The sequence below is a fragment of the Suncus etruscus genome, chromosome 10 (genome assembly GCF_024139225.1).
Source record: "Suncus etruscus isolate mSunEtr1 chromosome 10, mSunEtr1.pri.cur, whole genome shotgun sequence".
NCBI classification, from domain to species: Eukaryota; Metazoa; Chordata; class Mammalia; order Eulipotyphla; family Soricidae; genus Suncus; species Suncus etruscus.
This window is the reverse complement of record NC_064857.1, coordinates 88,004,392-88,032,376: the sequence shown is the minus strand read 5'-3', so window position 1 is coordinate 88,032,376 and position 27,985 is coordinate 88,004,392. Positions and strand designations below refer to the sequence as shown.

General features: G+C 43.4%; 2 protein-coding genes and 1 non-coding gene across 16 annotated transcripts in view; 1 reads left to right on the top strand and 2 right to left on the bottom strand.

Annotated features, from left to right (window-relative positions):
• The window catches only part of PDIA3 (protein disulfide isomerase family A member 3), a 178,750-nt gene that overhangs the window by 99,475 nt on the left and 51,290 nt on the right, over nucleotides 1-27,985 (bottom strand). The gene's annotated exons all lie outside the window — the stretch shown is intronic.
• PPIP5K1 (diphosphoinositol pentakisphosphate kinase 1) overlaps nucleotides 1-27,985 on the top strand; it is a 54,380-nt gene that overhangs the window by 2,997 nt on the left and 23,398 nt on the right. For 4 of the 14 annotated variants that reach the window (XM_049782451.1, XM_049782444.1, XM_049782448.1 and 1 more), the window contains exons 1-25: nucleotides 2,934-3,026; nucleotides 3,381-3,555; nucleotides 4,366-4,561; nucleotides 4,934-5,024; nucleotides 5,245-5,330; nucleotides 6,352-6,506; nucleotides 7,010-7,111; nucleotides 7,717-7,878; nucleotides 7,975-8,096; nucleotides 10,014-10,115; nucleotides 10,353-10,439; nucleotides 10,729-10,804; nucleotides 10,972-11,081; nucleotides 11,165-11,247; nucleotides 11,991-12,122; nucleotides 12,265-12,386; nucleotides 12,831-13,013; nucleotides 15,639-15,780; nucleotides 15,968-16,191; nucleotides 16,661-16,788; nucleotides 16,991-17,105; nucleotides 17,267-17,374; nucleotides 19,813-19,929; nucleotides 20,082-20,246; nucleotides 24,038-24,128. In XM_049782451.1, coding sequence (XP_049638408.1) covers nucleotides 3,409-3,555; nucleotides 4,366-4,561; nucleotides 4,934-5,024; nucleotides 5,245-5,330; nucleotides 6,352-6,506; nucleotides 7,010-7,111; nucleotides 7,717-7,878; nucleotides 7,975-8,096; nucleotides 10,014-10,115; nucleotides 10,353-10,439; nucleotides 10,729-10,804; nucleotides 10,972-11,081; nucleotides 11,165-11,247; nucleotides 11,991-12,122; nucleotides 12,265-12,386; nucleotides 12,831-13,013; nucleotides 15,639-15,780; nucleotides 15,968-16,191; nucleotides 16,661-16,788; nucleotides 16,991-17,105; nucleotides 17,267-17,374; nucleotides 19,813-19,929; nucleotides 20,082-20,246; nucleotides 24,038-24,128 — 3,046 coding nt within the window. In that variant the 5' untranslated portion in view covers nucleotides 2,934-3,026; nucleotides 3,381-3,408. Of the gene's footprint in view, nucleotides 1-2,933; nucleotides 3,027-3,380; nucleotides 3,556-4,365; nucleotides 4,562-4,933; nucleotides 5,025-5,244; nucleotides 5,331-6,351; nucleotides 6,507-7,009; nucleotides 7,112-7,675; nucleotides 7,879-7,974; nucleotides 8,097-10,013; nucleotides 10,116-10,352; nucleotides 10,440-10,728; nucleotides 10,805-10,971; nucleotides 11,082-11,164; nucleotides 11,248-11,987; nucleotides 12,123-12,264; nucleotides 12,387-12,830; nucleotides 13,014-15,638; nucleotides 15,781-15,967; nucleotides 16,192-16,660; nucleotides 16,789-16,990; nucleotides 17,106-17,266; nucleotides 17,375-19,812; nucleotides 19,930-20,081; nucleotides 20,247-24,037; nucleotides 24,129-27,985 lie in introns of those variants that run through there. The other 10 variants (XM_049782450.1, XM_049782443.1, XM_049782456.1 and 7 more) reach the window with 4 other exon arrangements.
• Nucleotides 5,411-5,517, bottom strand: LOC126021607 (U6 spliceosomal RNA). Its single transcript, XR_007500108.1, has one exon. It is a non-coding gene; the product is annotated as a U6 spliceosomal RNA (small nuclear RNA).

The window sequence follows — 27,985 nt, the reverse complement described above, 5'->3', positions numbered from 1 at the left end:
AGGGTTTTTTTTTTAGTTTGTTTGTTTTGGTTTTTGGGTCACACCCAGCATTGCTCAGGGGTTCCTCCTGGCTCTACGCTCAGAAATCGCTCCTGGCAGGCTCGGGGAACCATATGGGATGCAAGGATTCGAACCACCATCCTTCTGCATGCAAGGCAAACGGCTTATCTTCATGCTATTTCTCCGGTCCCTCAAGTTTAAGTTTTAAGATATTTCTCACTGGGCTGATGAGATAGTACAGGAAGTTAAGGTGCTGCCTTGCTTGTGGCTCACCCCAGTTCTATCTCTTCTCTAGTTCCATATATAGTCCTCAAGCACCACGAGGGATGTCTTGAGCACAAAGCCAGAAGTAGTCTCTGAGGAGCACTGGTGAAGACCTCAATACCATTACTGGCCATGTTTGTGGGTCCATATGGGATGCTGGGCTTGGATTGGCTGCATGCAAGGCAAACACCATACCTGTTGTGCTATCAGTCTGGCCCAAAATAATTTTTTTTTCACTGACAATGACTCTGACAGGATTCTTTTTTTTTTTTTTTTTTGGTTTTTGCGCTACACCTGGTGGTACTCAGGGGTTACTCCTGGCTCTGTGCTCAGAAATTGCTCCTGGCAGGCTTGGAGGACCATATGGGATGCCGGGGATTGAATCTGGGTCCATCCCAGATCAGCAGCATGCAAGGCAATGCCCTACCTCTGTGCTATCACTTTGGCCCCATTGGCAGGATTTTTTTCATTTGTAATTTCTGATATAAAGGATCTTGACCTAAATATGCCATAGTTAATTGTATGCCCGGAGAGAGAGCACAGCGACGTTTGGCTTGCAAGCAGCCGATCCAGGACCAAAGGTGGTTGGTTCGAATCCCGGTGTCCCATATGGTCCTCTGTGCCTGCCAGGAGCTATTTCTGAGCAGACAGCCAGGAGTAACCCCTGAGAAACGCCGGGTGTGGCCCAAAAACCAAAAAAAAAAAAAAAAAAAAAAAAAAAAGAATGAGTGAAGGTGGTGGGAATGTTGTACTGGTGAAGGGGAGTATTCTGTTTATGACTGAAACCCAACTACAAACAAGCTTGTAATCATGGTGCTTAAATAAAGATTTATAAAATAAAATAAAATAAAAAAAGAATGAGTGGAGGGGCTGGAGAGATAGACAGTGGTAGGGCATTTGCCTTGCATGCAGCCAATCTAGGACAGACGGTGGTTTGAATCCCAGCATCCTATAAGGTCCCCTGAGTCTGCTGGGGGCAATTGCTGAGCTCAGAGCTGGGAGTGACCCTAGAGCAGGGGTCTCAAACTCCTCCATACATTTTGTGGCCCGCGGCCAGCCTTCAAATATCACAGTATTCGCGATTAGTCGCTTACTGAATAATTGCAATAAAAATCGCATTAGTGGGGCCAGAGAGATAGCACAGCGGTGTTTGCCTTGCAAGCAGCTGATCCAGGACCTATGTTGTTTCGAATCCCGGTGTCCCATGTGGTCCCCGTGCCTGCCAGGAGCTATTTCTGAGCAGATTGCCAGGAGTAACCCCTGAGCACCGCTGGGTGTGGCCCAAAAACAAAAACAGCAACAACAACAAAAAAATCGCATTAAACATTTGCATACCCCGGGGCCGGGCGGTGGCGCTGGAGGTAAGGTGCCGGCGTCCCATATAGTCCCCCAAGAAGCCAGGAGCAACTTCTGAGCGCATAGCCAGGAGTAACCCCTGAGCGTCACAGGGTGTGGCCCAAAAACCAAAAAAAAAAAAAAAAAAAATTTGCATACCCCGAGTAGTTCCGTTCAGGGTATGCAAATGTTTAATGTGATTTTTTGCGATTTTTTTCGGTAAGGGAAATCCCTTATGCGGCTCTGTCTCACCCCGACTTTGCCTCCTGCGGGCCCCAAGTAAATTGAGTTTGAGATTTTTGCCCTAGAGTGCTGCTGGATGTTACCCAAAAAACAAAAACCAAAACAAAATGAGTGGAGACTGTTGCAGAAGCACTGGATCTTTTTTCTTGAATGAACATTTTCTAGATAAAAAGGATTGGGGGGGTTGGGGCTGGAGTGGTGGTGCTAGAGGTAAGGCATCTGCCTTGCAAGTGCTAGCCTAGGACGGACCGAAGTTCGATCCCCCAGCGTCCCATATGGCCCCCTCAAGCCAGGAGTGATTTCTGAGTGCATGGCCAGGAGTAACCCCTGAGTGTCAAATGGGTGTGGCCCAAAACAAACAAACAAACAAAAAACAGAAAGAAAGGATTGGGGGAGAGAGGGAGCACACTCAGTGATACTTTGGGATTACTCCTGACTCTACTCCTAGCAGTGCTTGAGGGTTCATTTGGGATATCAGGGATAAAAATCCCTAGTAGAACAGTTAGGGTTTTTACCTTGCACACAGCCATCCTGTGTTTAATCCCCAGCATCAGGAGTTACACCAGGAGTAACTTTTGAGCACAGAGCCAGGAGTAACACCTGAGCACTGTCATATATGTCCCCCCCCAAAAAAAAATCATGCAAGGCAAATGTCTTACCCTCTGTATTATGTCTCCAGCCCTAGGGGTAGAGAGGATTTTAATGTGCTGATATTATACTTGGATCACAAGGTACCTTCAATAATTCTTTTCAGTTAATACTTAGTAGGAATAAAGTTGGGAGTTAAAGATAAATGTAGTTGAGTGTTTTCATTCCTCTGTCCATTGAAGTAAATTCCCTGTGTTGGGGCCGGGCGGTGGCGCTAGAGGTAAGGTGCCTGCCTTGCCTGTGCTAGCCTTGGACGGACCGCGGTTCGATCCCTGTGTCCCATATGGTCCCCCAAGCCAGGAGGAACCCCTGTGCGTCACCGGGTGTGGCCCAAAAAAAAAAATTCCCTGTGTTCAGGAATCACTGTGGAAAAGTGAAGGGGAATAATGATTTTGGAATGAGTAAAAAGTTTGAAATGTCATTCTAACTTTCTCTTCTAATAGGAATTAATAGAAGCCTTCCATGAGGAACTGCCTTTTCCATTTGCTGCTGAAGCGAAGAGTGTTTTCTGGCCAACTCAGGGACATGCCAGCACTGTAAGGATTAATTTCCTAAGATTATATATATATATGTATATGTATGTGTATGTATGTATATATATATTTACATACATGCTAGCATCTAGGTTGGGGATGGGTGAGCTGGGAGGGAAAGGGAGACCAAGTTTTTCTTTTATGGATCTTTAGTAATTGCATGCCATTGCCCCACATTCCTCTTACCTTGTTGATCTTTCTTTCCATAGATTTTTCTGTTTTCTCTAGTCCCTCTGTAGTTCCTTTCTATTTTTTTTTTTTTTATCCCTCAACTTCCCATCCCTACCCTGGGAGCAGAGTTGGAGAAAGGGGAGTTGATGGATGGTCTTTGGGACACCCTTCACTGTATCCTTGCAGAGCGGGATGAGTGGGCACCCTTGCGGGAATGTGGTCACTGCCGGCCAGTGAGGGCGAGAGCGCCACAGCCCACTTCTTCCTTGGAGCTGGAGATGAGGGACTAGGCGCCCGTGAAATAGGCATGAGGACAGAGGAGAGTGACAGCGAGCTTCTTGAGGATGAGGAGGATGAAGTGGTAAGACTAAGGCAATTGATGTAATTTGGTGTTGGGATCCCTGTCTTAAGAAAGTTGAGATTTCTTTGGATGACTACTGCATAGACTCCCTGTCACAAAAATGCTCAATCCAAACAGGGGACGGTTGTAGCCTTTGGTTTAATGCTTCTCTTTGAAGTCTTTACCTATTCTCTCTTCCTGTTGTCTCATGTATATTAGTTCTATGCCTGAGTACCATTACCTATTCTGGGTAGACTCTTAAGCAGTAGGAGGCCCTAGAGGTGCCCCAATATTAGTCAAAATAGGAAAAAAGCTTTACATCTCATGTGTACTTTTTTTTTCTTTTGGGTCACACCCGGCATCGCTCAGGGGTTACTCCTTGCTCTATGCTCAGAAATCGTCCCTGGCAGGCACAGGGGACCATATGGGAGGCTGGGATTCGAACCACCGTCCTTCTACATGCAAGGCAAACGCCCTATCTCCATGCTATCTCTCTGGCCCATCTCATGTGTTTTTTATTCCTGTCAAGAAACTCTGCCTTGGGGCCGGGCGGTGGCGCTAAAGGTAAGGTGCCTGCCTTGCCTGCGCTAGCCTCGGACGGACCACGGTTCGATCCCCCGGCGTCCCATATGGTCCCCCAAGCCAGGAGCGACTTCTGAGCGCAAAGCCAGGAGTAACCCCTGAGCGTCACCGGGTGTGGCCCAAAAACAAAAAACAAAAAAAAAAAAAAAAAAAAAAAAAAAAAAAAGAAACTCTGCCTTAAGAGATGAGATAGAGTTCCCTGATGGGGTGGTCTGTTTCTGAGTTTCTGACAGCATTTCTTCTCTGTAGCCTCCTGAACCACAGATCATTGTTGGCATCTGTGCCATGACTAAGAAATCCAAATCCAAGCCAATGACCCAAATCCTAGAGCGACTCTGCAGATTTGACTATCTGACTGTTATTATCCTGGGAGAAGATGTGATCCTCAATGAACCTGTGGAGAACTGGCCGTCTTGCCACTGCCTCATCTCTTTTCACTCCAAAGGTTGGAGTCTGGGGAGCAGTGATTTGGGAACTGCTAGACTGGGGAGTGAAGTATCCTAACAAAGCATGGGGAGTGTTTTTCCTTCATCTTGGAGAACTTATTTGAAAGCTCATATTTTATCCGAAGAACACTATGATATAGGGTCTTGAATTGAATTTAATCTCTAGAAGGACCCTAAAAATGATTTATGTTTAATTTTTCTTACGAATATTCTATTCCAGGGAATTAGGCAGAAGAATAAGTATTGGGATGGGTGGGTAGAGAGGCTCAGTAGAAACTATTAACTTTAATATCTCTCTCTAGTTATCTTACTGTTTTCTCACTTTATTTCTGGCTTTATTTGGATCTTTCAATTTCTTTTCTTCATCCCAGGCTTTCCTCTGGACAAAGCCGTTGCTTATTCAAAGCTTCGAAACCCTTTTCTTATCAATGACCTGGCTATGCAGTATTACATTCAGGACAGGTATGGCTCTGTTGGCTGGTGGGATGGTGGCCATTCCTGAGATCAGGCCTCTTTAAAGAATTGACCTTTGAGGAACAGTTATACTAATGTCTTTAATTTATACACAATGTCCTTTTGAATTTGGTACTCTGGTGTCACCAGTTCCTGAGCACATGAAATCCCTAGTCTTTCCCCTTAGTCATGCCCTACCTCTCCCAGCTAATTTGTTTGTGGGTGACAGGAGGGAGGTATACCGGATCCTGCAGGAGGAAGGTATTGATCTACCTCGATATGCTGTGCTCAACCGTGACCCTGCCCGACCTGAGGGTGAGTACCTGACTTTGTCCAGTCCTATTCTGCATGGCTATATATGTATTAAGCCCAGTTCTATATCTTCTTTTTTTTTTTTAAATATGGAATGCTTCACGAATTTGCATGTCATCCTTGCGCAGGGGTCTTACTAATCTTCTCTGTATCGTTCAAATTCTAGTATATGTGCTGCCAAAGCAAGCACACTATCTTCTTCTTTTGAACCAACTATTTTTAGTCTGTGTTTATTAGATAATACATAGAGCTGTGTATCTTGGGACAGAGTCTTAAACCTCTTAGATAATTCATATAATACCATATAACAATATGGTTCTCAGAAAGTGCAGCACAGTGGTAGGGCGTTTGCATGCTGCAGATTTAGACAGACCTGTGTCAGAGAGCACCGCCGGGTGTGGGCCCCCCCCCAAAAAAAAAAAGAAAGAAAAGAAAAGTGAGGTTAGGGGCTGGAGAAATAGCACAGTAGGTAAGTCATTTGCCTTACACGTTTGCCTTTTTCTTTGGAAGGCAGGAGAAATGTATAGGTCAAAGAAAATAAGTATTCAGATGAAAATAACTGATGGATAGGAATAAAATTTCCATTATTACTATCACATTTTTTTTTTTTTTTGGTTTTTGGGTCACACCCAGCAGCGCTTAGGGGTTACTCCTGGCTCTATGCTCAGAAATCGCTCCTGGCAGGCTCGGGGGACCATATGGGATGCTGGGATTTGAACCACTGTCCCCCTGCATGCAAGGCAAATGCCCTTCCTCTATACTATCTCTCCAGCCCAGTAGTGAAGTCTTATGTGAAGTCTATAGGTTCGATCCCCAGCACCCATATGGTCCTCTGAGCCTGCCAGGAGTGATTTCTGAGTGCAGAGCCAGGACTCAACCCTGAGTGTAGCTGGATGTGGCCCAAAAACAAAAAAAAGGAAAAAGAAAGTGATGTTAGGGGAAGTAAAATTCAGAGAAAAGGGAGTTTAAAGTATCTACAACCCTTAGTTCTGGGAACAAACACACAGCTACTGGTACTTTTCAGAGTGTAACTTGATAGAAGGTGAAGACCAAGTAGAGGTGAATGGAGCTGTCTTTCCCAAGCCCTTTGTGGAGAAGCCTGTGAGTGCAGAAGACCACAACGTTTACATCTACTACCCTAGCTCAGCTGGCGGAGGAAGCCAACGTCTTTTTCGTAAGGTGAGGGGCATTTGATCATTGGAGAAATATGAGAAGTAGAACAAGAATGATGTGGTGGGCAGGAGAGATAGTACAGAGGTAAGACACTTGCCTTGCATATAGCCAGCCTGGGTTTGATCCCCAACATCCCAGATGGTCCCCTGAGACCTGCCAGGAGTGATCCCTGAGAACAGAGCCAGGAGTTAGTCCTGAACACTTCTCCCCCTCCCCAAATAAATAATGAGGTTGTGGAGGCCCAGAAAGATAACACATGGTTTAAGGCACCTGCCTTCCATCTGACTTACCTTGATTCAATCACTGGCACCACAGTGGTCACCCAAGACCTCCAGGGGCCATTTCTGAGTACAAGTACAGATATAGCCCCTGTGTAGTACTGGTTAAAGCCTGAATCTCTACATCCTTTAAAAAGAATGATGTTTTGGGGAGGACAACTGGGCCTGAGTTTTAGATGATTTGTGGGCTAGGGAGAGGCAACCTTTTTATATTTCTTTTTTTTCTTGAAGATTGGCAGCCGAAGCAGTGTTTACTCTCCTGAGAGCAGCGTCCGAAAGACAGGGTCATACATCTATGAGGAATTTATGCCAACAGACGGCACAGATGTCAAGGTTATGGTGGACTTAAGAGATTTTAAATGTTTGGGTTGGAATGGTATTCTTTGGAATGCAGGGGAAATATATAGGATAAAGAAAATAAGGTCAGATGAGGATAACTGATAGGTAGAAATAAACATTTGTATATCATAATCTCACTAAGGGCAAGAGTAACATGGAATATTGTATAAGGTTGGTAAGTTATTTATTGATAAAGAGCTAGTTAGTAGTAGAGTCTTAAGAAATATTCATTGTTGGGGGCCGGAGAGATAGCATGGTGGTAAGGCATTTGCCTTTCATGCAGCAGGTCATTGATTCGAATCCCGGCACCCCATATGGTCCCCCGTGCCTGCTAGGAGCGATTTCTGAGCATAGAGCCAGGAGTAACCCCTGAGCGCTGCCGGGTGTGATTCCCCCCCCCCAAAAAAAAATATTCATTGTGATACTATTTTAGAATTCAGCAAGAATATTGGTCTCCTTGTTCTTAATGCTGAGAGGTTTTGTTTGTTTGCTTGTTTTTGATTCATTTTCTCAAACTAGTCTAAAGAGCTAGTGCTCATATTGTCTTCTCATATGCAGGGTGAGCAATGGACATACTCAGTGATGCTATGTACCTGCAGGTGTATACAGTGGGGCCTGATTATGCCCATGCTGAAGCCAGAAAGTCTCCAGCTTTGGATGGGAAGGTTGAGCGAGACAGTGAAGGGAAAGAGATTAGATATCCAGTTATGCTGACTGCCATGGAAAAGCTGGTGGCCAGGAAAGTCTGTGTGGCTTTTAAGGTAAGAGGAAGAGCCTATGGTGGGTTGTGGAATGAGGGTTAGGGAATGGGTCAGGGTCTGGAAAGAGAGTCACTTTCTTGCCTCTTTCCCCTGCAGCAAACAGTTTGTGGATTTGACCTTCTTCGTGCCAATGGTCACTCCTTTGTGTGTGATGTCAATGGCTTTAGTTTCGTCAAGAACTCTATGAAATATTATGATGATTGTGCCAAGATCCTGGGGTAAGGGACACATGGCCTGGGCTGGGGAAGAGAACAGTTTGGAAGCTTTTTCATTATTATACATATTATAAATGTATTACAGAAATGATTAAAAAATTAAAAAATGAAAACCCAGAAAGGTCTCCTCAGTTCCCTGGCCTTCCCAACACTGTACTCCCAAAGGCAATTACTATTAGCATTTTTTGTTTGTTTGTTTGTTTTGGGACCACACCTCACAGCACTCAGGGGTTATTCCTGGCTCTGAGCTCAGAAATCACTCCTGGCAGACTCGGGGGACCATATGGGATGCTGGGAATCAAACTGGAATCAGTCCTGGGTTGGCCGTATGCAAGGCAAATGCCCTACCGCTGTACTATGGCGCCAGCACCTACTATTAGCAGTTTTTGTTTCTTTTCTTTTCTTTTCTTTTTTTGGACCCTCCCCCACATTCTGCACCTCAACCAGGCAGTTCTCAGGGAATCCAGGGGCCTTTCAGTATTTTTTTTGGGGGGGCTGGTGTTTCTCAGCCAATTGGGACCGATGGTTCAATGTAAGTGTCCAAGGATGCTTGTTGTGATGCTACTTATGCCCTTTGTTGCTGAGGACCACCCCTCAGCAGTTCTCAGGGAACTCCAGGGCTCTACCTGCTGATGCTTGAGAGGCTATATGGTGCTGGGAATAAAACTAGTGTTGAATAAAATCATATCTTGCATGTACCTTCACCCCTGTATTATCTCTCTGGCCTTTGTTAATGATTGTTTAAACAAAACTGAATGCCTTTTCCTTCCTTGTATTAACAGGCTTATTTTCACTAAATATTATCACACTGAATACTTCAAAAAAATTGACCACATGGGCTGGAGTGAATATAATACAAGATTCACACAGCTAACCTGGTTTCTGTCCCTGACACTTTCTGTCCCTAAGCACTGCCAGGAGTGATCCTTTGAGCACAGAACCAGGAACAAACACTTAGTACTATAGAATGTGGCCCTAAAACAAACAAAAATAAAAATTTACCATATGTGGGGCTGGAGAGATAGCATGGAGGTAGGCGTTTGCCTATGGTGGTTTGAATCCCGGCATCCCATATGATTCCCTGAGCCTGCCAGGAGTGATTTCTGAGCATAGAGCCAGGACTAACCCTTGAGCGCTGCTGGGTGTGACCCAAGAACCAAAAAAAACAAAAAACAAAAACTATCATATGTGAGATTGGAATGACTATACAGTGTTAAGGTGCTTGTTTTGCACACAGGTAACACAGGTTATATCTCCAGTGTTCCACATGGTCCCCAAAGCCTGCCAGAAGTAACCTGTGCATAGAGCCTGGAGTAGTTAAAAAAGAAAAAAGAAAAGTAAAGATTACATAATACTTAAAATGTTAAAAAATATAAAATGAACATGGTAAACATCTTTTCATTCACCACATGTATATTAAATAAAATCCTAGAATATGGTAAGTATCCTTTACTTACCACTTATATTAAATAAATCTCTAGAAGCCAGAGACATAGAACAGTATTTAAGGCACTTTCCCTACATGTGACTGACCCCTGATTTGATCCCTGACACCATATGATTCACCAAGCACCACTGGGAATAACACTGAGTGAAGAGCCATGAGTAACCTCCAAACACTGCTGGGTGTGGCTCCCCCAAACCAAAAAATAGAAAATAAATAAGAGACTAAGAATACAGCTGAAACCTGAACATTCTTTCCATAATTATATTCCTTTCCCTCTCACCAAAAGTAAGCATAGCCCTTAATTTGCTGTCTGCAATTCTTATGCATTCACTAATGATTTTACTACATATATTGGAGTCCTTAATATAGATTTTAGACTTTATGATAATGTATTCTTCTGTAACTTTTTGTGAACCTCATGAATGTAGCTCAAGTTTATTCATTTTCACAATGCTTCATCTTTCTCCCTCCAGGAACACCATAATGCGGGAGCTTGCCCCCCAGTTCCAGATCCCATGGTCTATCCCCACAGAGGCTGAGGACATTCCCATTGTCCCTACCACATCTGGCACTATGTAAGTAAAAGTAACAAATGTAGAATAGCCTTCTTCAGGTACTGAACTCAAATCAAATTACTTCCTCTCCTTTTCTGTTTGACTAGTGGAGCCTGGATCTGATCCAGGCAGTTTCTTCAAGCCTCCCTATACTCCTAACCTCATATAGTTTTCCTCTCTTCTTTGGGCTGTCAAGTAGGATGAGACTGTGGCATGGGTAGAGTTGGGGAGAACATTTCATTTTATTCCCTGTTTTAGGATGGAACTTCGTTGTGTTATTGCCATTATTCGTCATGGGGATCGTACCCCCAAGCAGAAGATGAAGATGGAAGTGACACACCCAAGGTAGGAAGAATATCCTAATCGGTTTTATGGGGGAGAAATAAAAGGGTGGGGAAAGCTCCGTAAAGAGTTGATTATCTGGGGGCAGAGATAGCATGGAGGTAGGGCTTTTCCCTTGCATGCAGAAGGGTGGTTTGAATCTGGGCATCCCATATGGTCCCCCATGCCTGCCAGGGGCGATTTCTGAGCATAGAGCCAGGAGTAACCCCTGAGCACTGCCAGGTGTGACCCAAAAACAAACAATAAAAAGATTTGATTATTTCACCCCATACTAAACTGTCTCCTTCTTCAGGTTTTTTAGTTTATTTGAAAAACATGGAGGCTACAAGACAGGGAAATTAAAACTGAAGCGGCCTGAGCAGCTACAAGTAAGGTGGTATGAAACTGGGTGGGAGGAACAGTGTTATGGGAAAATAGAGGATATAGAATTGGGAATTTTAGTGCAAGTAAAGGTTGAAATCAGTAGCAGCTCAGGATGAAATCAGTAACTGCCCAGGACTAAGTCACTTGCATGGATACCCTGTTATTCTTTCAGGAGGTACTGGACATCACAAGGCTGCTCTTGGCTGAACTGGAGAAAGAACCAGATGGCGAAATTGAAGAGAAGACTGGGAAACTAGAGCAGCTAAAGTCTGTGCTGGAAATGTGAGAAAGGGGACAGGAAAAAAGTGTCAATAACAGAGAGATATTGGTTCTGGGGTGGAAAGAAAACTAAGTTTTATCTGCAGGTATGGCCATTTCTCAGGCATCAATCGGAAGGTGCAGTTGACTTACTATCCTCATGGAGTAAAAGCTTCAAATGAGGGACAAGGTAAAATATATTATCATCCCCTTCCCATTAGTACACTGAGCTCTTTTTTTTTTTTTTTTTTTTTTTTTTTTTTTTGGTTTTTGGGCCACACCCTGTGACGCTCAGGGGTTACTCCTGGCTATGCGCTCAGAAGTTGCTCCTGGCTTCTTGGGGGACCATATGGGACACCGGGGGATCGAACCGAGGTCCGTCCTAGGCTAGCGCAGGCAAGGCAGGCACCTTTACCTCCAGCGCCACCGCCCGGCCCACACTGAGCTCTTATTCTATTTTGCTTGTCTACTTTTGGGCCATACCTGAAGTACTCAGGGTTTACTTCTAACTCTGTGCTCAAGGATCATTTCTGGCAGGCTCAGGGGACCATAGTAAGTGTTGGGGACAGAACCCAGGTCAGTGACATGCAAAGCAAGCATCCTACCTGCTGTATTAGCACTTTAGCTGCCTGAACTCCTATTCTTGAACCCTTAAATGATCTCTACCCCAAATAACCTTCAAAAATTTTAACCTGAGCCTGGAGAGATAGCACAGCAGCGTTTGCCTTGCAAGCAGCCTATCCAGGACCAAAGGTGGTTGGTTCGAATCCCCGTGCCTGCCAGGAGCTATTTCTGAGCAGACAGCCAGGAGTAACCCCTGACCATCGCCGGGTGTGGCCCAAAAACGGAAAAAAAAAAAAAATCTAACCTAAAGATGTCCTTGTTATGCTCCTCAGGCTAGGACTGATTTGCTTTTGTTGCTTTTTCTAGCAGATTTGCAGGGGGAAGCTCTGGCCCAATCACTCTTGCTGGTACTGAAGTGGGGTGGAGAACTGACTCCTGCTGGCCGAATTCAGGCTGAGGAGCTGGGGCGAGCTTTTCGCTGCATGTACCCTGGAGGACAGGGTGAGTGTTTTGTTTGGTAGTTACTTTGCTGGACTGGGAGAAGGTAATAGTGGGAGAGATGAAGGTTCAGAAGCAGTGGGGAAGTTAAAGGGGAACTGAGTCTTCTTTCTTTCATATTTCTAGTTTTCACCTTTGCTTGCAGGTGACTATGCAGGTTTCCCTGGCTGTGGACTGCTTCGTCTCCACAGCACTTTCCGCCATGATCTCAAGATCTATGCCTCTGATGAGGGCCGGGTCCAAATGACTGCTGCTGCCTTTGCCAAGGTACACATGGTCTTCTCAACCACAGGTTCCGTTAGGTGGAGGAAAAAAGAATTTGGAGAACAAGGCAGGAAATTTCAGTTTGCTGAGTTTGCAGTTTCTGTGTGTGCCTGAGTTGATTTTATGCTATTAAAAATGTATGCTGAGGGCTGGAGAGATAGCATGGAGGTATGGTATTTACCTTGCATGCAGAAGGACAGTGGTTCGAATCCCAGCATCCCATATGGTCCCCTGAGCCTGCCAGGAGCGATTTCTGAGCGTAGAGCCAGAAGTAACCCCTGAGCACTGCCGGGTGTGACCAAAAAAACAAACAAACAAACAAACAAATGTGTGCTGACAATAGTGTGAGCTCCATCTCTTCAAGCCAGCACTCACTTGATCTCTGGGATAATCTAGAACCAGGGTAAGTAGGGTAAAAGGGTAAATAGTGGATTTTGTGCTCCCCAGGGTCTTCTGGCTCTAGAAGGGGAGTTGACACCCATTTTGGTACAAATGGTGAAAAGTGCCAACATGAATGGGCTCCTGGACAGTGATAGCGATTCCTTGAGCAGCTGTCAGCACCGGGTGAAAGCTCGGCTCCACCATATTTTGCAGCAGGATTCACCCTTCCGCCCTGAGGATTATGATCAGGTCAGCTCTTCCTATATTTGTGTTTTGTATTCCAAATCCTTGGAATTCTAGCAGTGTTAAATTATGTACTCAGTATAAGTATATACCAAACACCATTTTACATGCTTTTCACTTAACTAACCATTACTCTTTGCAGTAGTTATGGCTCTGAATCATTTCAGTAATTCAAAAGATTATGATAATGTAGCACCAAAATTCATTTAGTCACAAAAACTGACATGAATTGTCATATAACTATTTCTAATCTCAAGTATATATCTCAAGTATATATCATTATATATATATATATATATATATATATATATATATATGAACTGTATTATCTTCCAAAAATCTAAAAATTCTCATTTCCAAAACACAAGACCTGGGCTGGAGCAATAGTACAGTGGGTAGGGCAATTGCCTTGCATGCAGTAAAAATGAATTCAATCTTGGTAACCCATATAGTCCTCCAAGCATTGGCGGGAGTAATTTATGACTCAGAGCAAGGAGTAACTTTTGAGTATCTTGGATGTGACCCAAACATGTTCCCCAAAAAGATACCACATGGAAAGCATATTTCAGCTATCTTGTTGCAGTCATGAAAAAGATATCCCCAAGTTGAGCTAATTAACACAACAACTGTTTAGTTCTTATAGTTTTAGCTCAGTGGGTCTTACTTGGGTCTTTCTTGAAATTGCTTGGATATTGATTGGAATATTGACTGTAACTATTGGGAGTGGTCATCTGGGAATATTGTGTGTGCTTTCTTTCCATGATATCCCTGTGGTTTCAGAGCTGTTCTCTCCACATGTTTTCTCTAATTTGGTTTCTCTAATTTGTAGCAGGATTCCTTTTTTTGTTTGTTTCTGAGTCACACCCAGTGATGCAAAGGCTACTCCTTGCTAGGTGTTCAGAATTCCTTCAATGTTTAGGAGACCATGCAGTGCCAGAGATTAAACTCAGGCCTCCACATACAAAGCATGTGGTCTAGTTTTTTGAATGTTACTCAGTCATAAAACTTGACTTCTTAAAACATCATTTAGGGGCTGGTGAGGTGGCGCTAGAGGTAAGGTGTCTGCCTTGCAAGCACCAGCCAAGGAAGGACCATGGTTCGATCCCCGGGCATCCCATATGATCCCCCCAAGTCAGGGGCAATTTCTTTTTTTTCTTTTCTTTTTTTTTTTTTTTTTTTTGGTTTTTGGGTCACACCCGGCAGTGCTCAGGGGTTACTCCTGGCTGTCTGCTCAGAAATAGCTCCTGGCAGGCACGGGGGACCATATGGGACACCGGGATTTGAACCAACCACCTTTGGTCCTGGATCGGCTGTTTGCAGGCAAACGCCCTGTGCTATCTCTCTGGGCCCAGGGGCAATTTCTGAGTGCTTAGCCAGGCGTAACCTCTGAGCATCAAACTGTGTGGCTCCAACCCCCCCCCCCCAAATCATTTAGTTGGCTGCAGAGACTCTACAGGGGTTAAGATGCTTTCCTTGCATCTGACCAGCATTTGATTCTAACAACTGCCTATGGTTCCCCTAAGCATGCCAGAAGTGACCCTTAAGCAGAGTCAGGAATAATCTGAGCACTACCGAGTATGACCCAAAATCTAAAAAACTAAAACAAACAAACAAACAAAAACACAAACAAACAATTACTTAGGATTCTCCAAAGGTAGAAGCTTCCAGCATAACTAATTCTACATTACTTGTTTAGGGGGCATTGTCAGTGGTGTTCAAGAGTCCTGGGGGCCCATCCATGTGATTTTCTACTACATAGTTTGGTGTCAAATACCTGAGGAATAGAGTTGCTGCAGCTCTACAATGATGGGGATTACCTGAGTCTCCTTGGTAGGATTTGGGAACCTTTAGAGCCACATCCAAGGACATGTTAGGAAACCATGTAGTGCCACAGATCCAACCAGGGTCGATGCAAGACACAGGTCTTAACCCCTCTACTTTCTCTCTGATCCTTAGATTATAATTATTTTTTTCACTTTCCTATCACTGACAGATCCTCATTTGTATAGTTTTTTTTTGGGGGGGGGTTCGGGCCACACCCGTTTGATGCTCAGAGGTTACTCCTGACTAAGTGCTCAGAAATTGTCCCTGGCTTGGGGGGACCATATGGGACACCAGGGGATCATACCATGGTCCTTTCTTGGCTAGCGTTTGCAAGGCAGACACCTTACCTCTAGCGCCACCTCATCGGCCCCTGTCTAGGTTATTTTTATTGTAATTATTTTATGTAGTACTACTTTAACCATGTTAGTGCTTTCTCAGTGATTCTAAGCAGTTCCCACATTATATTATCCTTGCTCAGTGTTCACGAATCACGCCTGGTGGTGCTTGGGAGACTAGTCTATAGTGCCAAAGTTGAACTACGGTTATCTGCATGCAAGGCAAGCACCTTAATCCTGTACTCTTTCTTCAGCCCTAGAGGCTAAGACTTAAAATCAGTACTTCTTAGAAGATTATATGCTAAAAACCTTCTTCATCTGAAAACTTTGTAACTGCTATTATGTTCAGAGACCTAAGAATGCTCATTAGAGTGAGCCAAGAAAACATGTTTTGCAGGGAGCTGCTAATAAAAACTCACCAGAATCTGGGCAATAGCAACAAAGTAATCAAGTTGTTTTCTGTTCCCCACAGCTGGCTCCCACTGGAAGTACTTCTCTACTCAACTCTATGGCTGTCATTCAGAATCCTGTGAAGGTCTGTGATCAGGTATTTGCCCTGATTGAAAATCTCACCCACCAGATCCGGGAACGGATGCAGGACCCCAGGTCGGTAGGTGGGTATGAATACTACTATCTTCCCTTCAAGGTTTCAGGTATGGATGGGTTTCTCAGATACTCCCTCATGTGTACTTTCCTGTATGTTTGAAACCAGACATTCTCATCTTCTGACTACTTCAGATTTGTTAGGATCTCTTGTTAGAGTTAACATTTTTACTTCACTCTAACTGTTCTTCCTTCCAGACCTGCAACTCTACCATAGTGAGACTCTAGAGCTAATGCTACAGCGGTGGAGCAAGCTAGAACGTGACTTTCGACAGAAGAGTGGACGCTATGATATCAGTAAAATCCCTGACATCTATGACTGTGTCAAGTATGATGTACAGCACAATGGGAGTCTGGCACTTCAAGGCACAGCAGAGTTGCTCCGTCTCTCTAAGGCACTGGCTGATGTGGTCATTCCTCAGGTGTGTCTCGGTTGGGTATAGGATCATTGGGGGAGGAATGAACGAGGAGGCAGAAATAAGTTGTGGTGTGGGAACCAGAGACAAAAACTTGGAGGAAGAATTAGTTGAGTTGCTAGAATTTTCAGCTAGAGTCCATGCTGACTCTGAATAAGTGAACCCTTTATCAAGATGCTAACAGAGGGGCTGGAGCAATAGCACAGCAGTAGGGCATTAGCCTTGCACGTGGCCAACTTGGGATGGACCCAGGTTCAGTCTCTGGCATCTCAGAAGGTCCCCCGAGTTTGCCAGAAGTGATTTCTGAGTGCCGCCAGGTTAACAGAAAGAGGTTAACAGAAAACCTAAAGAGCAGGAATATGAAAAAAAATCCCTAGACCTGAGGTAACAAGAGGTATGATCTTGGGCTTGGGAATATGAGGCAAGAGGAGAACAAGATCCACAGAGGTACTTATTCCTGGCTTATGGCCCCTAGGAGTACGGGATCAGTCGGGAAGAGAAGCTGGAAATTGCTGTGGGCTTCTGCCTCCCACTGTTGCGGAAGATACTACTTGATCTGCAGAGAACCCACGAGGATGAGTCTGTCAACAAGCTGCATCCCCTGTGAGGGAGGGCTGGGAGGGGTGCTGGATGGAGGGAGGGTCTTGTCAGGAAGCCCTTGGGGGCATCCAGGCCGGGACAACTTTAGAGGTCAAATATAGGGGACCTGGGAAGGAAAGGAGTCTTGGAGTTGGGAGGAGGGGGTTTGTGGATGGGTGGGAAGAGGATTATCTGACAGTGTTAAGTAATTTAGCTGTTATCTCAGATACTCCCGAGGAGTGCTGTCTCCTGGCCGCCATGTTCGAACAAGACTCTATTTCACCAGTGAGAGCCATGTTCACTCCCTTCTCAGCGTTTTCCGTTATGGGGGACTTCTTGATGTAAGGCTCCTGCTTCCTGCCTGTGAACATCATTCCCCACCATTCTTCTATTATCCTCTTGCTTCTTTTATGGAAAGCTCTCTCTTCTCCTTGCCTCCCGGCCCATTACCTGACTCTTTCCTCATTGAACTTTGTCTTATCTCTTCTTGTTTGTTTGGTAGGAGACCCAGGATGCACAGTGGCAACGAGCATTGGCTTATCTTAGTGCCATTTCCGAGCTCAACTACATGACACAGATTGTTATCATGCTTTATGAGGACAATACTCGGGTGAGAAAATAATCTGGTAGGATAAGAAAAAGACCTCTTCTTTCTTTCTCTCCTTTTAGTAAAAAAAAATGTCTTTTTTAAAATTAATTCTTTATTTTAACATCGTGGTTACAGGGTTGTTCATAATAGTTTTTTTTAATAGATACAAAGTTATTCACGATTGCGTTTCAGTAACACAAAGTACAACATCCTTTACCACCAATGTTCCCAGTTATCTTCCCACCCTGCCCCTACCTGTCTATGGGGCAGACATTTTTCTTCTCTCTTTTTCTCTTTCTGAAAAACCCCAGTTCTCTTATCTTTAGAATTCGTAGTATCCAAATAGGTGTGGAAGTTAGGCACAGCAAGACCTAGTATTCAGAAAGTTCTTACTAGAACAGGATGAGTGTTATTGATACTCATTAAAGGGTAGAAAACATAGATTATAAAGAAAAAACATAGATTATATAGAAAACATAGATTATAAAGGCCAGAATGATAACACAGTGGGTATATATATTTGTGAAGTTGAGAGATAGTATAGTGTATAAAACACTTGCCTTACACATGGCTGATGCAGGTTCAATCCCCAGCATCCCATATGTTCCCCAAAGTACTGCCAGGAGTGACCTCTGAGTGCAGAGCCAGGAGTAACCACTGAGCACCACTGGGTATGCCCCAAAACAAAACAAAAACATAGACTGTAGTTCTTGAATTAGGGATGGTACGAATCTTGGGAAGATATTTTATTTATAAATTTTTTAATTGAATTGAGGCCGGAGAGATAGCATGGAGGTAGGACATTTGCCTTGCATGCAGAAGGATGGTGGTTTGAATCCCAGCATCCCATATGGTCCCCAGAGCCTGCCAGGAGTAATTTCTTTCTTTTTTTTTTTTTTTCTTTTTTTGGTTTTTGGGCCACACCCGGCGGCGCTCAGGGGTTACTCCTGGCTATCTGCTCAGAAATAGCTCCTGGCAGGCATGGGGGACCATATTGGACACCGGGATTCAAACCAACCACCTTGGTTCCTGGATCGGCTGCTTGCAAGGCAAATACCACTGTGCTCTCTCCGGCCCCAGGAGTAATTCTTGAGTGCAGAGCCAGGAGTAATCCGTGAACATCACTGGATATGATGCTCCCAAAAGGAAAGGAATAATATATATATTACATAATATATATATTCATAGATACATATATATATACATATACACATACATATACTGTATGTATATATTCCTGAGCATGGTGCTCAGGAATTACTCAGTGATTACATATAGTGTTTGGGAAGCTATATGTGGTACCAGATATCTAACTTGGGTCACCACATGCAAGGTAAGCACTTTATCTAATATCACAAATATATATTTAGATGTGCTGATTTATGTACTAAATCATTGTGATATAGGGGGTAGTTGCAGAACTGGAAGTTAGGAAGTCATTGAGAGGAGACTTTCAAATAGTGGGAGTCAGGATCCTGTAATAAATTATATAGTCAACAAAGGGAAGCTAGAATAGATAAGCCCTAGACTCTGAAATCTCAGCCCTGGGAGAATGTACCTGTCACAGATTGATTGGTCTTGACACAAAGAAATCTTTTGGGATCCCTTGAAAAGTGTGTATTGGGGTCAGCTGATGGGTAACAGAGGGCCAAAGAGTCAAATTGGGTTCAAGCTCTGTTCCGTTTATTCAAAGCAAAAGGTGGAATATATATTCAATTTCTTGACAAGTCATAATTTTCAAACAAAGTTATTCAGACAAAACTAATTTTACCCAAAAGGGCACAGGGGCAATTTGTTAGAAACATAATTTGACAGAGGGCAGTTTCACTTTTGAAGCCGCTTTTTTGCTATTAGAAGTTGTTCAGTAGCAAGGTCAGTTCAGAATTTTTTTTGGTTTTATGCATACTGAACTAGGGCCTGAAATGTTAACCCTTATTATTATTGCACGTAGGCTAAGAGCAGAGTTATATTAGAGGATGAGAAATATTACTGTAAGACTAAATAAAAATACTTGAATCTAAGCAAATTTCCTCATAGTGTTATATATTTCTAAGTAATAAAAATGTCAGCTCATTTATATCTCAAATAATAATTTAAGCTACATCCCTTTATTTCCCAAATGCCTCATGGACAGGCAACCAAGGTTTTTTCAGGGCCCTAATGCCTGTGAGTACAGGTTATTTTTTCAAGCATCTTTTCTTACAGGTGCTACTTTTTTCAAACGTCCTCTCTGTGAGTACAGACTGCTTTGAAAAGTTCCTGTAATAGCAGACAGCTATTTTTAAAAAATCCTCCCTTTGGAAATTAGGGCCTTTATAAACTCCATGCCTTCCTAGGTCTCAGGATTGGCTAACATGGAGGATGTAGCATGTACCCTTGGGAGTTCCTCTCTATTGTCCCAGCATGGTCTCTCACCACTGCATCCAGCTTTTCAAATTTCATCTGGTGATACCTCATAGGATCCCTTCTCAGAGGAACGGTTCCATGTGGAGCTGCACTTCAGCCCTGGTGTGAAAGGTGTCGAGGAAGAAGGCAGTGCCCCAACTGGCTATGGATTCCGTCCAGCCTCTTCTGAGGTAGGTCATAATGCTGCATTTGGGGGTTGGGGAATTTAGGATACCAGTGGTGTGAAACCTGGAAACAGTACAAGGAAGTATAAAGGTTGGAGACTCTGAGTGTAGGAAACTGAAGGCCATTATCATTTCTCCTATTTGTGCCTATTGAATAGAATGAGGAGATGAAAACAGATCAAGGCAGCATGGAAAACTTGTGTCCAGCAAAGGCACCTGATGAGACAGACCGGGCACTGCAGACTTCACCCCAGCCCCCTGAAGGCCCTGGCATCCCCAGGAGATCACCTCTCATTCGTAACAGAAAAGCTGGCTCCATGGAGGTAATGGGAAGGTTTAGGAGAAAGTAAAGGGAGAAGCACTCCATGCCTCCATGTTTCCTCTGAATCTCCTCTGGGGTGGGGGTTCTTGGGACCTTAAGCAGAGTCCTCTTGCCCCTGATATGTTTTACTTAATCTCTTTCACAGCTGGCCTCCCAGTAAAGCTTCTTTAAGCTGTTGCTACTTCTGAAATTAAAGACATGCCAGTGAGAGGTACCTGAGAGCTAAGGATTTTAAGAGATGAGCTTGAGGAGGAGGCCGCTGGATGAAAGTGAAAAGGCAGTTCTTTAAAAGGAAATATAGTAGAAACAGCATGAACTCTGAGCTAAAATCTCAGTTGGTACTTAGAAGCTGTGTGACCTTGGACAGGTAACTTCAAACCTCAAGTTTATTTTCATCTATAAAACACAAATGATACCCACCATATAGATTCTAAGTAAACAGTAAAAAGAAAGTGACAATAAAAGCCAGACTCTATCTCTTTGTTGCCTTTGCTTAAAATGATAGTTCTGACAAGAGCAAATATGTGTCTCTTTAATCCCTTTTGGATTATTTTATTTGTACTGTCATTCCAGAAGGGTTCTGATGAGGATTTTTTTTTTTTGTGGTTTTTGGGTCACACCTGGCAGTGCTCAGGGGTTATTCCTGGCTCCAGGCTCAGAAATTGCTCCTGGCAGGCACGGGGGACCTTATGGGGTGCTGGGATTCGAACCGATGACCTCCTGCATGAAAGACAAACGCCTTACCTCCATGCTATCTCTCCGGCCCCCTGATGAGGATTGTTTTAAATACCAGTTCTTTAGCCTAGAGAAACTGTTATAAATATAATAATATTTCCAGCCAACTATCCTAGGGCTAGAAAGAATTGTCTGGAAAAGTCTATTCTGGAAAAATTATTTCCCATTTGGCCCAGTGACTCTTTTTAACCTTTTTGGTTTATTGACTCATCCTTGCCTCAGAGATGGTCTGATTTCGGTTTGCTTTCATGTATGAGTCTATTCATATGACTTTGGGCCAATTCCCTATTTTAAAGGAATTGTTCTTTTTATTTTAGGAATACCTCATGAGTCTTTTTTTCTTTTTACTAGCTTATATATAGGTGTAGCCAATGATTTATTGTTCAGATTTTAAAGAAAGCTGAGAGAACAAACTGCCATCTCCCTTCTGAAGTTTTCACTTCTTCCTGATTACTTAAGGTAGATTTGAAGTTGAAAAAGCCCAGAATTTCTTTAGGTAGAAAGTATAAATTAATTTTAGTGTATGTAGTATATATACATATCCTATAGACTAAAAGAATAGATTAAACAGACAGATGACTATAATATTCCTTCAATATACTGCTCCTCTAGATGTCTGTCTCATTCATGTGGTCTGCCAGTCTTTCTGTGGTGCTTATTGCCCTCATTTTCTTCTTTTTTTTTTTGGCGGGGTGGGGGGGTTGGTTTTTGGTTTTTGGGTTAGAACCGGCAGCACTCAGGAGTTACTCCTGGTTTTATGCTCAGAAATCACTTCTGGCAGGCTCAGGGGACCATATGGGATGCCGGGGTTCAAACCACCATCCTTCTGCATGCAAGGCAAACGCTTTTCCTTCATGCTATCTCTCCGGCCCCCTCCCCTCATTTTCTTATACTGTTGCTTGTACTGTTTAAATATTTAAGTTGTCTTGGAAAGGGAAGATTCACTGTGTATTATTTATTAGCCCAATGAGATTGACTTTGATTTCAGGCCTACAATAAGCTGCTTTTTATAATACATGCCTTCCTTTTAGTTGATAGTGCTTTTTATATCACTACTGTTCCAGGCTGATAATTGCCCAACATATGTCCCTCAACTTTGCGAGAAAAGCTTTCTGTTCCTTGGTCACAGTCGTTGTTGTTGTTTTTGTTTTTGTTTTTTGTTTGTTTTGTTTTGGCTTTTGGGTCACACCTGGCAGCGCTCAGGAGTTACTCCTGGCTCTACGCTCAGAAATCGCTCCTGGCAGGCTCAGGGGACCATATGGGATGCCAGGATTCAAACCACGATCCTTCTGCATGCAAGGCAAATGCCTTACCTCCATGCTATCTCTCTGGCCCCCGTTTTTGTTTTTTTATTGCACCCAGCAGAGAGCAGAGCTTAGAGCCTACTTCTGGCTCTGTGCTCAGTGATCACTCCTGGTGATGCTCAGAGAATGAGATGGGATTCCAGGTATCAAATCATTGTCAGCTGCATGCAAAGCAAACATCCAACCTGCTGTACTATCTCTGGGAACACAGTCTTTTTTCAAAATTATTATTATTGCTGTATTTAAACATCATGGCTACAAGGTTGTTAATAATATAGTTTGTTTTTATTGGGGGAGGTCACACCTGTCAGCACTCAGGGGTTACTCCTGGCTCTGTGCTCAGAAATCACTCCTGGCAGGCCCAGGGGACCATATGGGATGCCAGGATTCAAAACACTGTCTGTCCTAGATCAGCTGCATGCAAGGCAAATGCCCTACCACTCCGGCCCCAATTCATAATATAGTTTTTATTTCCTCATAGATACAAAGTTGTTATGATTGAGTTTCAGTCATACTATGTACAACACCCTTCACCAGTGCACATTTCCCTCCACCAATGTCCCCAGTTTCCCTCCTGTTCTTCCCCTGCCTGCCTATGGTGCTGACATTTTCTTCTCTCTCTCTCTCTCTCTCTCTCTCTCTCTCTCTCTCTCTCTCTCTCTCTCTCTCTCTCTCTCTCTCTCTCTCTCCCCCCCTCTCCCTCTCTTTTTTTTCTGTTTTAGACACTGTGGTTTGCAATATTGTTACTGAATCACGCTATGGCACACTGTCTTTTGACATTACAATTTCCTCTCTGTTCTATAGGTAAAGGCACTGGCAGTTAATGTGTTCTCTCATTTCTTCTTCTCATTCTTTAGATGTTTTTGGAATGCATTAGAATATTGAATTTGTGAGCTTCTTCTCAGCCCTAATTGATCATCTTTACTTGCACTATTAGTAGCTCTTTACAAAAAGGCACTGGGGCTTTTGGGAGCCTAAGGTTTAAAGGAACCATGACCGGCTTTCCACCTGGTGTGATTGCAGGTCATGAACATGCAGTGCACAGGGAACCTGGACCTGATCCCCTTGAGGGGACGGCGCCGCAGGAGGTCTGGAGACCTCCCCAGGCCTTCCCCAACCATCGGCCTACAGCCCCGGGCTATGTCTACCACTCACCTGGCATCCTGCACACAGGTGTCCCTCCCTACCTCATCTTCCTTTCATGCCTATTTCTTTGCCTTTTGGGGTCTAGACATGGAGCACTATTCAGGTGGGGCAGAGGGTGAGGTTGTGTAACAGGGCTCTTATGCACCTTGTAAAATCTGTTTCATGTCTCCAGGAATAAGGGAGGGCTTCTTGGTTCAGACTCAGCTGTGGCTACTAATAGTTGTTCCCTGGAAAGAGAGAGTGGCCAGTCTTTATTTCTTATTGTGGCCAAATGATTGTGATGGACTATCTCAGTCTGGAGTGTTAGATAAGGTTCAGGAATCCTGTTCTACTGAGAACTAAGAATGCTTGAATCATGACCTCAGGTTTGGACTGGGAGGGCCATGAGGGAAGGTATCTTGGAAATAAACGTACCTTCAAGGATTCCTTTGCTAGTTCCCTCTACAAAATACACGGTTTCCTTTTCTTTCTTCTTCACTAACAAAAATCCATTGGTTTCTCTGAACTTTCTGACTCTGCTTGACTTTGTAGGGGAAAGAATTCAGGACCTTTGTTTGAAAATTCTCAGTTGAGATGACAGATGATCATACAGTTTCTTTTTCTCCAGGTTCTCTCTGAGACTTCATCCTCAAGGCCTGGTGGCTACCGACTCTTTTCGTCTTCACGGCCACCTACAGAGATGAAACAGAGTGGCCTAGGTATGCTCTCCAACTTCACTTGCCTATTGTTGAGAGGGAAAGGCTGTCTGTTCTTAAGGGATTTTTTTTTTTTTTTTTTGCACGTGTGAGAAACTTTGGTCATGGGAATTAGAATAAGTCAATGGAGCTGTCAGTGGGAGTATGGAGGATAAATTGGGAGATGCCATATGATTATTTCCTTTTCAGGAAGACTGTCTTCTTATTTTTTCCTTTAGAGGAGGTGGGGGAAGGTTAGAGCCACACCCACGGTTACTCCTGGATCTCTGCTCAAGGATTGCTCCCAGGGTGGTGTTACAGGTGACCATGAGGTGTCAGGGATTGAACTGGGGTCTGGCAGCATACAAGACAAGAAGAGCCTTAACCCCGTCTCTCTCTAGCCTATACCTTGATTTTCTATATCAGATCCCATTTTTCTGAGTCAGTGGTCCTCAAACTATGGCCCGCGGGCCACATATTGTATTTGTATCTGTTTTGTTTCTTCATTGCAAAATAAGATATATGCAGTGTGCATAAGAATTCGTTCATAAGTTTTGTTTTTACTATAGTCAGACCCTCCAATGGTCTGAGGGACAGTGAACTGGACCCCTGTTTAAAAGTTTGAGGACCCCTGCGAGTGAAGGGATTTTAGAGGGATTCTTTTCTCATTCCATATCTTCAAGCTGCCCATCTAACCCAGAACTTAAAGAGCCACAGAGTCTATGAATCTTCAATTTAGTTATGAGACTGAGTTAGAAGTACAGGTACTTGTGAATTTCTTAAGTGCCAGAGTACTCTTTTGGAGAACTTATGCTCTGTCTTCCTCTTAGGCCTGTATTTATTATAACACTACTCTGGCTCCTTTACCTCTAGACCTTGCCCTTCATCCTCTCCTAATCCTGATTTTTCCCCCCTTCCTTCCTGAAATTTGAGGGACAAATCTGAGACTGGTGTAGTGGCATAGCCTTCTCTCAGGACTTCAAGGGAATGTATCTTGATACTTTTGAATCCTGGAGAGGGGTAGAGAACATCATTCATCTTACTAAGAACACAGGCTACAGGAAGGACCAAGCTTCAGAGGGTATTGTGTTTTGGGGGCAGGGGAGAAATGATTCCTTGGGAAGGATTTTCTTTGAAACTAGTGCCTTGTGTACCAGCTACTAGAATTTAGAGACACTTAGAGATAATTGTGTGGGGTCAGGTCTTGGCCCTTTGCCTCTTTTGTCTTGCCTTATTTCTTCTGCTACTTTCCTTTTTTTCTTACCTTTTTCTGTGATACTCAACTTCTTAGCCCCCACATTTAGACCAGCAAGTGAGAGAAAGATTTGGTAGGTTTCCAGGCTAATTATATGGGAGTTGGTTGCCTTCTAGATCCCAGAAATACAAGAGGATTTGGGACATGAAAAATAATGGCAAATGTATAGATGTATGTATGACATGGACTCTTTTCTTCACAGAAGTCCTAGTAAAGAATAGATGTCAAGTAGGCTAGAAAAAGAGGATTGGTATCACTAACCTAACTGAGAGTATTATCAAGATGAAGGTAGGGTTATGGGTGTGGTGCTGGTTGATAGATTGTGGTAGGAAGAGAGATCATTCTCAGAGATACTTTTGCATCTGGAATATGCAGGATTGTAGGAAATTACCAACTGGTAGGAAGAAGTAAGTGAAGAATAAAATTCAAGGCAGTTTGTGATAGACCCTGCTAACTTTAGCTTCCAGAGAAGAAAGAAGTTCTATTTTTGCAAAACTTTTTACTTTCTTTTTTTTTTCTGGGCCACACCTTGTGGCACTTGGGTTACTCAGAGCTCTAAACTCAGAAATCCCTCCTGGCAGTGCTTTGGGGACCATATGGGATGCTGGAGATTGAACCTGGGTTTGTCCCAGTTCGGCTGTGCATTGCAAACACCCTACCACTGTGTTACCACTCCAGCCCTGAAACTTTTACTTCCTGAAACCTATTCTAGAATCTGTTTGAACATGAAAACTGAAGACGATGCATGAAGATCAGTGGGTAGAGATTATCGGTCACCTAATCACAATTCCACCTTTGTGGGCTTAAAGGAAACTGGCCTCTTTTCTACTATATCCATCTCCCTTATGAATATTAAGGGTATTAGACATATAATGTAGATTTGGAATCCCACAGTTTGGGGAGTTGATGTTTTACCTTCTTTTCCAGTCTGCCTTCATAGGCTATTGTGGGAGAGGAGACCGTGGAGTTCCAACTCTGTTCTTGCCTTCATATTCTTTTGATTTTCGGTGGCAATTGGGTTTTCTTTTTTATGTCTGTGTGTCTATCTGACTTGAGCATCTAGCTTACAAGACAATAGCTTTTGAGAGCAGAAATAAAAAATATTCTATTTTTATTTACTCTTGTCCAGGGTGCCTCCTCTTTTTTTCACCTTGGTTTGTTTTGGGGCAATAACTGGTAATGTTCTGTTGTTACTCCTGGCTCTGAGTCCTGGGAGAATGCTGGGGATTGAACTCAGGTAGGACCTTATACAAGGCAAGTGCCCTACCCTCTGTGCTATCTCTTAGGCCCAGGGCACTTAACGTTGCTTTCTTAATACATTGCTCAGCACATTATAGATATGTTCTGCTTACAAGCAAACAACTCCTCACATGTTTTATTATTTGTGTTCATCTTCACTTCAGAAGTGAAGTTTGAGTGGCAATAAGGTTTTCTCTTTTTGGACTGCAGTGCTCTGTTTCTTCATGAATAAAATTGACTTTCTGATTAAACACAGTTCATCTTTAAAGCCAACTGTAGATCAAAACAAGCTAACTCTGAGTAAATGAGATTTTTTTTTTCTGAATTTCAGTTTACTCAAACTGGGTCCTCTTTTTTAACTGTTCCTTCCAGTTAAAAAAAATTCAGTGAGGGGGCCAGAGAGATAGCATGGATGTAGGGCATTTGCCTTGCATGCAGAAGTATGGTGGTTTGAATCCTGGCATCCCATAAGGTCCCCCAAGCCTGCCAGGAGCAATTTCTGAGCGTAGAGCCAGGAGTAACCCCTGAGCACTACTGGGTGTGACCCAAAAACAAAACAAAACAAAAAAAGAAATTGCTCCTGGCAGATTTAGGGGACCATAGAAGATGCTGCGAATCAAACCTAGGTCCATCCTGGGTTAGCCATGTGCAAGGTAAACGCCCTACCACTGGGCCCGGAGAGATAGCACAGCGGTGCTTGCCTTGGAAGCAGTCGATCCAGAACCTAAGGTGGTTGGTTCGAATCCCAGTGTCCCGTATGTTCCCCCGTGCCTGCCAGGAGCTATTTCTGAGCAGATAGCCAGGAATAACCCCTGAGCACCGCCGGGTGTGACCCAAAAAACAAAAACCAAAAACAAAAAAAAAAAAAAACGCCCTACCACTATGTTATCATTCTGGCTTCTTAGCCTCTAGTTTTAATCAGTATTCTTACCTTTATTTATTTAAACTTTTTGTTTGTTTTTTGTTATATACATTAATACTCTGGTGCTAGTACTCAGTAGTACCCCTGGCTTGGGGATTACTAAACCAGAGTACTTCAGTAATCCCCAAGGGGTCATATGGTGCTGGAATTTGAAGCTGGGCCTCCTATATGCTAAGCTTAAATTTTAGTCTTTTGAGTTTATGGTGTTGTTGTCTTCTGGAATTATTCTTTCCTTTTAAACCTATAATGGACTAGATTTCTGGATTCTTTCAACCCCAAATCCAGGGTGAGGAACACTAAATTAAATGTAATAACATATACAGAGATCTACCTATTAATGCTTGGTTTGTTTTTGGTGTTGTTTTTTTGTTTTGTTTTGTTTTGTTTTGTTGGGGAAGTCACAGATGTCACAGATCCAGCAGTGTTTGGGTGGGGACTATTCCTAGTATATATGCTGAGAGGCTA